Below are 10,058 nucleotides of genomic sequence, written 5' to 3'. Positions count from 1 at the left end.
CGCTGGCGATCAGCGCCCTCGTGATACCGGTTTCTCTAGCGGTCTCCGAGCAGTTTCTCTCCGACCTTGCCTCTACATTCCCCATTGGCACATCGCCCTCGGCGACCACCTCTAACGCCGCATCCGAAGCTCGTCGGGGTTGCGTTCGGAGCTCCGGCTCCACGCCAGGGGGAGGCGTTGTGGTTACGTGGCACACAGGCCTCTTGTTCTTGAGGCTGTTTTCGTAACACTTCTTTGCCTCCTTCTGGTCGGAGCAAATAGTGATGATCATACCCTCCATAGACGGCAGCTTGACCTTCATGTGCCTTGTCGAAGGCACAGCTCCCGTTCTGTTGAGTGTTGGCCTCCCCAGCAGTATGTTGTATGCTGATGGGGTGTTTACAACAAGGTACCTGACCTTCTCCGTTCGTGAGGCCAAGCCGTCAGTGAAGGTCGTCCTCAGCTCGATATACCCCCTCACCTCCACTTGGTCGCCTGAAAAACCGTACAAGCAGCCCCCATATGGTCTTAGCTGATCAGGGGACAGTTGCAACTTCTCAAAGGTTGGCCAAAACATCACATCTGCTGAGCTTCCTTGGTCGACCAACACCCGGTGGACGGTCCTTCCCGCCGTGACAAGCGAGATCACAATGGGGTCGTTATCGTGAGGCACCACGTCCCTGCGGTCCTCCTTGGTGAACGTGATGTCCACGTCGGGTGAGTGATCCTCAAAGACTTCCACTGACATTACCGACCTCGCGTACCTCTTTCGTTACGACGCTATGCACCCCCCGCCGGAGAATCCGCCAGCTATAGTGTGGATCTCGCCGTGAATAGGCACCTCGTGCTGTTGCCCTCCGCTGCTCGCCGGTTGAGACCCTGATGCATGGTCCGCTTGCTTTTTTAGCAAGTAATCCTTCAGGAAACCACATTTGACCAGCTCGGCGAGCTGGTGCCCCAGAGCCAAACACGAACTGATAGAGTGGCCAAAACTCTTGTGGAACTCGCACCATGCGTCTGGTTTTGGCCCCAAAATCTTCTCCGCCGTTTTCTCAGGCACTTTGAGCCTGGCAGCTATGTTTGGGATGGCGATCAAATCAGCCAAACCCATCACAAACTCATACCTCGGGGGGCGATTACTCTCCCTGGGGCGCACTAGTCCTTTGCTCTTATTTTTCTTAGGATCGTAAGGATGACGCGTCCTTTGATCCCTCTTTCCCGCCGCCGCCTCCATTACCCTCTGAGGCTGTACCCTTGCTTGGGTGCGCGGTTTAGCTGGGGCCACATTTCCTCTCTTCTCGGTGACCTCGCTTTCGGCGGCGATGTGAGCCACGGCACGTCGCCGGATTTCGGCGAACGTGGCGGGGTGGCTCCTGATGAGCGACTCACTAAAAGGCCCAGGCAACACGCCCTTTTTGAAGGCGTGCACGAACATTTCTTCGTCCTTTCCTGGCAAACGGACTATCCGTGCTCCGAATCTGTTCAGGAAATCCTTCAAGGACTCCCCTTGGTACTGCCTTATATCAAACAAGTCGTAAGACACCAAAGGTGGTGCCTTGTTCACTATGTACTGCTCAACAAACATCTTGGAAAACTGATGGAACGTGGTAATGTGGCCAGTGGGTATACTGACGAACCAGTCCAATGCCGTTCCGCTCAAAGTGCTCATGAACACCTTACAATACACCGCGTCTGAGCCCCCTGAGAGCATCATCTGAGTATGAAACGCCGTGAGAGGGGCTTCAGGGTCCTCCACCCCAGTGAAAGACGCTTTCACCACCACAGTGTTAGCCGGGACTACGGAGTCCATGATCTCTTGGGAAAATGGCATAGGAAAGCTGCATGGTGGGGATGGGGGTGCAGATCTGTCCCCTGCCGCACGCTCCTCCCGCTCCTGAAGGGCATTGCGTAGCTCTTCGTTGATCCTGTTGAGCTCTTCGTTCCTTGCTTGCGAGGCCACCAGCGCCTCATGCATCCTTTCCTGCTCAGAACGCAATGCAGCCACGTTCTCCTGCAGCGTCCTCATCATGTCCATCACTTGCGTCATGGACACAGCATCTTCGTAGGTTGATGGCGCAACTGAACTGGAGCGCGTTGTCCTCATCCTTCCTCAGCAACTCAGCAGCTCAAAGAACTCCAAACAAATGGTGAAAACTCTAGGAGTCGACTGCGATAGCGAGCAGTCGAACAGAAAACGCTCGAAGCACCACCAACGCAAACTATGGGTGGGAATCACCTTTTATACGGGCCCCACGGTGGGCGCCAAATGATCCTGCCGACAACTCGAGCGTGGAGGAATTGCCTTGTCGCTTGGTTGACCCGCCTCCGGCAACTGTGCTATCTGCAAGAGCACTCTTAGAACCTCCTCCTTGGTAACTTCGAACGCAACCTGCAAAACACACAGACGGCGCCTCTAGCGACCGTTTGCACTCCGACGCTCAAGTTAGGTCACAGAATCACTAGAAAGCAATGTGTGTAAAAAACAGTGTGTGTGTATTTCTCTCTAATTCTCCTTTTATCCCCCTCTGTGTCTGTGCCTAACAGAATTCTGCTACGCTGTCCTCTGCGCGTGTCAGAATTCTGTCATGCTTTTGTACGAAAACGTACCACAGTCAGGGTTGTGGGTGTCTGGGTTTTCTGTCTGTACCTTTCACGACACGGAATGCACCTTTATCTGGGTCGCACCCCTCTCAGACAGTGACACGTGGAGGCATGCAACTTGCATCTAACCATTCACGTGCCCCCACCTGCAGGGCTCTAGCGCATCTCTTTGTGCGCCTAAGTTATTCCCTTGCGGAGTAACTTAGCGCGTTTCTTCCAACTGGGTGAATCGCACATTCCCAGGAGAACGCCAGGTGTGGCTGGACTAGGCACACTCACCAAGCATTGCTCTCTGCATACGCGATTTCCCCTTCACGATGCCATGCACGTAATGGGTTGAGAGAGTAACCAATCACTGACCGGTTTACTGACTCCCTCAGGCCACTCTCGTGCACGACTATACCGACGAGGAGCCCTTCTTTCTCTGAGGTATGATCATGCGAGGTCCATGCGTAACGGGTCCCAGTTTAACTGCATGTTAACACGAAACCCCGATGACCATGCACCCGATGACTGTTCGGTGCTCTCTTGCTTCTCGCGTTCTCCCCCGGGTGTTTATCTTGGAACTGATCTGTCGGTGGCCACTCGGTTACTGACCACCGATAACCATACCGGGTGATCTCCTCCATGACTACTCTGCCACCTGATCCACGTGTCACCGTGCGAGTGGTCCACGTGGTTATCTGCTGCTGACGTCATCGACTACCGATGACCGACCGGATCAATATATTTATCCATTCAATTCAAACATGATCCATACAAGATTATCCAATTTTTTTGTTCCTTAAAACTAACACTCTTAGAAAATTATGTATCAAACTAAATTTTTAACATTACATAACTTACTATCCAATATTTAAACAATAAAATTTTAAATAAAAGAAAAAATTATGACGTAGGAGAAATCGTGTCAAGTTGGCACGATTTCAGTATGACATGGCAGAAGTCGTGCCAAGTTGACACGACTTCAGTATGACATGGCAGAGTCGTGTCAAATTGGAACGATTTGTGCATATGAAGTCGTGTCAATTGACACGACTTGCCTAAATTTGTAAATTTTTTTAAACAGATCCCATTTTGATAAAAACCAAAAAATAATAACCTCTTCATGGTCAAAATCCCAAAAAATATCCCCACAATTTCCCATAAACCAAATCTTGAAATAATTTAAGAAACAAATGTGAGAATTCGAATTTTCAGGAAACTGAATTCTTACCATCAACAGGATTGATTAGGAAATTATTTTCCGTACCACTTGGGAAAAAACTCTCACTATTACACTCAACTTGTTACTTTTTTTCTAAACATCTCTTTATAATACTAATCACACCAAATTGAGGATATAATTTCTGGATGAATTAGCTTACTTTGTGAAAATCCAACGTGAAAATTTAAGAGTCGAATCTCGTTAAGAGTAGATAACTTAACAAATTTAATTTGTATTTTATGTTAACTGTGTTTATAATGTATTCTTTTTTGTAGTTATACTTTTATAATATTGTCTACTCATTTATATGTAACCTAGAAGTTATTATTTTAAATTTATATTGTGTTACCTGTATCTATAGTGCCTACTTCTTTGTAGTTGATTTTTTTATAGTCATTATTGTCTAGTCGTTTATATGTAATCTACAAGTTACTACTTTGATGACTTATTTTTGTATTAACTTGTTTTGTTTTTTCTTTAAGTATTACCTTTTTTTTCAATCATACATATTTATATAAGACATATAATACACATTAAATAAGGCATAATCTTAACAAGACGGTATTAAATTATTAGGATATATATATATATATATATTAATATACTTTAACACATGAAATACAAAAAAAGAAAACATACAAAAAAAGAAAACATGTACCAGATGTTATGAGCAAATATTTTCCATGTCATCATGTTTAAACTGTTGAACCAAGTGGTGTTCAATGTTTTGAAGAATCCAAATCCTTTGAAGGATGATGAAGCCTCTGCTTTGCTTGATGCTACTGTGCTGGTTTAAACTTTGTTCTGGGGTAGTTTAATGATGTAATCAACCCTTTGATTAAATCTCAAAGCAATTAGCATCTCAATTTTAACAAAGCAAAATGTTTTTTAAACTAAGTTGAAACAACCGATTGTTTTGTCGAAACAACCGATTGTTTACACTTAGATGTTTTTGAGAAAGTTTGAAAACTGTTTCTGAATGGTGAATTTTGTTAAGTAACAAAACAACCGATTGATTCGAGGAAACAATCAATTGTTTGTTTTGAAACCATAGTAGAAAAACTGTTTTCTTTGACTGAGCTTTAAATGCTTTAAATGAATACGCTCCAGTCATTAAATGTTTTGACCAATCTGTTTTAAATGCAATCAAGAGTTTGTTAAGATTTGATAACAAACTATATTCTTAGATATATTCTGAAAAACTGTTTTTATGTTTTAAGTATCTTGAAACAAAGTTTTGATCTAAAAGTTTTTCAAAGAGTTCTGAGATTGCAAAAGTGTTGAGAGATTGATCAAGGTGTTGAATAGGATTCTACTTGTATTGATTTCAGATATTCATATGTAACAAGTGTAATCTTTGTGAAAACTGCTGAGCAATTCGTGTGTGTGTTTTGCTGAGATTGGCGATGTGTTCTTGAGGTGTTCAAGATCAGCAATCTTATTGTTGGCCAAGGAGAGTGTGTTTCTTGAGGTGTTCAAGGTCCATTCTCTTGGGTTGTGGTGTAAGTGATCAAGTGGTGATTGCTTAGTGGATATCCTCAGAGTTTCTGAGAAGACTGGATATAGCTCTTGTTTGGAGTGAACCAGTATAAACAACTGTGTACAATTTCTCTATCCCTATCTCTTTAATTCAGTTTTGTTATTTTGGAACTGGTATAAACAACCGATTGTTTCGCTAAAATAACCGATTGTTTTTCCAACTTTGTGCTTTTGCTATTTGTTTTGAAAAAACTGAATTCTTAATCAAGGTTCTTTCAAAGTATTTTCATTCTTAAAGTTAAAAGATTGCAAAAATCTTTCTTAAACAATTCACCCCCTCTCGTTTAAGGCCATATTTCTAACATAAACAACTTTTTAAAACCATATATTCTAACATAAACAACTTAAAGGAGATTTGAATTTAAATTTTAACTTTTTCTTTTAAATGCACATTTTCGGCCAAATCGAATAGGATTAGAATTTACATCTAACCTCAAGTAAATTTGTGAAGACAAACCCTATTAGCATCCGGTTCAGTTCAAATTTGTTAAAACAATTTTCATATATATATATATATTTTTATTTTATTTTTTATTTTTTATTTTTTTATTTTTTTATTTTTTTTTTAATCTACTGACATGTAATTACTTTCAAACAATATTAATTTTAAAATTACATTAAAATATATCCTGACTTTCAAATCTAATTCTTTCAACATCATATTCAACTGAAAAGATAAAACATGCGTGAAAAACTTTTAAAAGCAAATATTTTTATGAAAATGAGAATACAGTAATATTCCTTTGGAACCAGAAATGTTTAACAATTATTTTTCAAAAAAAAAAAATTCAACTTTATACATACTTTAATACATAAAAGCTATTTTTTTAGCCTCAAACAACATTAATTCATTTAAAAACTAATTTTACTAAACTAAGCATTACAAAAAACTGATTTTGAATAATCTATTGTAATGATAGTAGATTATAGATGTAATTCATTATTGAGATAATCTATTTTCCACGACCCCACGATCACTTCAACCAACTCAAGGAGTTTAGAAATAACCAAAAATCATGGTTTACCAGTACAAACAGTTGTCTCTTTGATTGCATACAAGGTCTGTACTAACTTAATCATACAAAAGTATTACATGTCATGCAACAACTACAATGCATCTTAAGGGGAAAAACATTTATTCACCAACCAGACAAAAGGGTCTCACTCTCAACACGCTCCCTTTACTTCCCCCAAGATGATCCATCATCTTCCAAACGAAACTACTTTCCAAGCTTACGCTTCACGGAAAATCTGCCAAAACCACACAGCTGGCACACCAAAACCTACCTATTTGTTTGCTTATGCTGCCGAACCAGCTTGGTCACATAGGTCCAACAGATCCAAAGTCTGCAATATCCAATAACAAAATTCACCCATCAAAGAGAGAGAAACTAGCAGTGACAAATCAATGTCAAAGAATAATTCTTTTTTAATACAAAAAGAGCAATGCTCAAATTATACCTCTGGAACTGACAGCTCAAGACGAAACTTTGGACCATCATAATGATGCAATACTGGCCTGAACGAATCTTCTTCCAATGCCTTGCAGAGTTTCCTAACACGAATTCTTACCTACGAGATGAGGAAATATTATTTATTCCACAATTGATTGACAGCTAGTACATGGACTTCCTTATTTCAAAATTTAAATTCTACCTGAGCTGGAAACCTTGATTCGCCTTTGCATTTTTTATCCTCCCAGGCAGTTGGATCTATGTTAGAGCCACCAAAACTTGCGGCCTGCAACATAGGCTTTCAAAATTAGCGTTGTTATGAACAATTATACAAAAGGAGGCAAAAAACTATCTACATCTTTTCAAAAGATAGAACAAATAGAAGATTCCCAATCTCTAATCGGACAATCATACCCACGCAAAGGAAAAACCAAAAACAAAAGAGACCAAATTAAAACATAGCCATTTTTATCCTATGCATTTGGTAACCCCATTATTAGATATGCCTCAGCAGCTGAATACAAATTCTTGATCATTTAAACCCTCTAACATAATTTTTTTTTCTATTCATTAACATAACAACAAAAGCCTTACCGATTAGATAATAATATCTAAAAGTAATCTAATATAGAAGGTTTTGTATTTCTGAAACGAGACAATATTTCCATGCCTATAACATGTTTAGCACAGATACTAACATTGGGCAACACAAAAAGGTTTCATAGCTATTCTTGGGTGCAATGAGTCTCCTTGAGAAATTACAATTAGCCCCATTTCTCAGTATCATTTAAACTAGGGCCACAACTTCAATATTTCGTAACCCTAAAATAAGATACTGCGCAGTCTGAAGCACACCATAATAAGCTGTAGTTAGAAATTTAGAACAGCTTACCTCAAAAATACCATGCAGCTGATGAGTAGTATAGTTATACAGAAATAGAGGTAACCCTGGTGTTATTGCCCTAACAGAATCTCGATACCTTGGAGGCAAGCCTACCAAAAACGATTGAAAAAGTCAGTAAAGACGAAGTATTTGATTAATAATTTTCAAGAGAGAAGAATAGATTCCATTTAATAAGCACACACCAAATAGCTGACGTTTCAAGTCTTCCTGCATTGTGTCATTGTTACAGACAAAGATGTATCCTCCAAGCACCTCATTGCGTGGGAGAGTCTCTGCTGCAGGCAAGGTCTTGAACCTTTTGTCAGTTGCATTTGAGTTGTTGCTCTCACCGTTGTTGCTGTTGCCACTGTTATTGTTGGACTCTTTGTTATGCTGAATATTACCACTATACTTGTTACTGTTCACATTACTCATCAAGTTTGCATTGTTTTTCTGATACACTGCATTCATACTGTAAACGCTATTCCGAAGTGAGCTTTTGCTCACATTTTCAGTAAATTTAGAGTCCAGGTTCAACATGCTCAAGTTGAGAGAATCAAATTTGTTCTCTTCCTGGAACCCAAATTTATCCCTTGACCTTGTTTCAATGGGGCCCTTTGAAAGGTCAAGGTTATTCACACGCTCCCCCTTCAATCTTGTCTGTTCAGCCAGCTTAGAAGCAACCATTAACCACTTGTGATCCTCTGACGCTTTTGAGTGTCCACGAAGTTCATCACCCAAATGCCAGAAGCTCTGCATGTTTTCCATCTGTTGAAACCCTAACAAGTTATAAACACATTATAGACCTTATTACGGAGTAAATCAACAGAAAAAATACAGCAAGAGACAGGACACAATTAGCAAACATGCAATTGGGGAAAACGAAAATGCTTCAACATCTTCTTTTGTGCTGACATAAGTCAAACGCCTGACTAGGCTTATAACACTTCATATCAGCATACAACAACATTTGCCATACATTTGGAGGAGAACCATTGCCAACTACAGGAAATAAATCATTCTTACTTCAAGTTTTTTAAATTACATCAAAATTGAGGACAAATAAGGGTAATTGATTATACAATTCCTTAGTAGTGGTTTTTGCAACTTCCGACAACCCCAAAAATAAAAAGGAAATAACATAACTAGTAATTTCTAATTCTAACCATCACTAACAACGCAAATAAAAGAGATTTCAAATCTCATAATTTATTTTCAAAAACACCGGTTTCCCCCCTTTCCTTTCATGCAACGAAATCCAAGTAACCATCACACAGCAGCAAGCCCCATTACATATCCAGTATCAAATTGTGAAAGTACCAACACAAGTTAAAACTCAACAAAAAAGAACATAGAAATGAAACAAAAACACACTCACATCTCGCACAAATATCCGCATACACAAGGAAAATTAAACAACACAGCCAAGATCACGTAAGTAAATCGAGTATCCGAAGCGAGCATTCACAGATACAATAAGAAATTACCAAAATAAGCACAGTGAAGAGAGCAAAACACGACTCCAACGAAAGGGAAAGTAAACAGAGATGGAGATTCCAAATTGAGAATTGATAACGAAAATTAGGACACTGATTAGACGAATTCCGCAGGAAGAGACGAAGCCCTAGATTTAGGGATCCGAAGACGAGAGGAGAGAGAAAAAGACAGTACCTTTTACGACTTCGCTGTGAAACTCGAAGACGCTGGTAAGAGAGGAAAAGAACGAAGGAGGAAAGAGATATTTTAATAAGGTTTGTTTTGTGTTTTACGTAAATGTCCATTAATGTTTCGGGGAACTACGCAGTTGCCACTATGGATTTTGACTTTCCTTTTTCTTAAATGTAAATCTTGTAAACTAACCATTTTATCATTAGATGGGTAAAACTTTATTAATTTAGTCCATAAGAAAAAACTTCAAATTGATTCTTATTATCATAAACTGATGAGTGATTGAAAATAAAATAGTTTTAAATGAGCAAATAGTTTTAACGAGAAAATAGTCATAAGAATGTTAATAATAAGACGTAATTGAACAATTTTATGTCATTGTTAAAAACAATTTGAGTAAATGAACAATTTGTTTTTAAATATAATTATAAGGATCGATATGACAGTATATTAAGGACTATTTTGTTATTAGTTTATAATATTACATATCAATTTGATTATTTTTATGTATATGAAGACTAGATCAATATTTTTTTTTCGTGTGTTTGATATCTTGATCTAGGTATAGTAAGTTTGATTTTAAGTTTAAAAGTGGGTCATCGGTTCGATCCAGTTTTATTGGTAAGTCTAGTAAAGAATAATTAAAATAAAGAAAATAATAAGTTTGGTCATATATTAATATAAAGTAGTTAGTTAAATATACATGTTGATATATATTAAGCTATTA

General features: G+C 39.1%; 1 protein-coding gene across 4 annotated transcripts; it reads right to left on the bottom strand.

Annotated features, from left to right (window-relative positions):
- Positions 1-6,304: 6,304 nt before the first annotated feature.
- Positions 6,305-9,481, bottom strand: LOC137813695 (B2 protein). Of its 4 annotated transcripts, none has more exons than XM_068616074.1 (6): positions 9,151-9,481; positions 7,867-8,431; positions 7,673-7,773; positions 6,983-7,066; positions 6,788-6,898; positions 6,305-6,673 (listed from the first exon to the last, which is right to left on the bottom strand). In XM_068616074.1, the coding sequence occupies exons 1-6, from the start codon at positions 9,442-9,444 to the stop codon at positions 6,626-6,628; spliced, it is 1,203 nt and encodes a 400-aa protein (XP_068472175.1). In that variant the 5' UTR covers positions 9,445-9,481; the 3' UTR covers positions 6,305-6,625. The 4 variants fall into 4 exon arrangements, with proteins under 4 accessions (XP_068472175.1, XP_068472177.1, XP_068472178.1 ...); XM_068616076.1 differs by having other exon boundaries at positions 7,867-8,442; positions 9,335-9,447; XM_068616077.1 differs by having other exon boundaries at positions 9,335-9,422.
- Positions 9,482-10,058: the final 577 nt, after the last annotated feature.

This window comes from Phaseolus vulgaris, chromosome 1 (assembly GCF_000499845.2).
Source record: "Phaseolus vulgaris cultivar G19833 chromosome 1, P. vulgaris v2.0, whole genome shotgun sequence".
Taxonomy (NCBI): domain Eukaryota; kingdom Viridiplantae; phylum Streptophyta; class Magnoliopsida; order Fabales; family Fabaceae; genus Phaseolus; species Phaseolus vulgaris.
This window is presented reverse-complemented; position numbering and strand designations above follow the sequence as displayed.

Coding starts and splice junctions, on each gene's coding strand:
- LOC137813695 (XM_068616074.1), bottom strand. CDS start 9,444: ATGGACATTTACGTAAAACACAAAACAAACCTTATTAAAATATCTCTT. Junction 7,067..7,672: donor AGCTGCATGGTATTTTTGAG/GTAAGCTGTTCT, acceptor CCTATGTTGCAG/GCCGCAAGTTTTGGTGGCTC. Junction 6,674..6,787: donor TTGAGCTGTCAGTTCCAGAG/GTATAATTTGAG, acceptor TGGATATTGCAG/ACTTTGGATCTGTTGGACCT.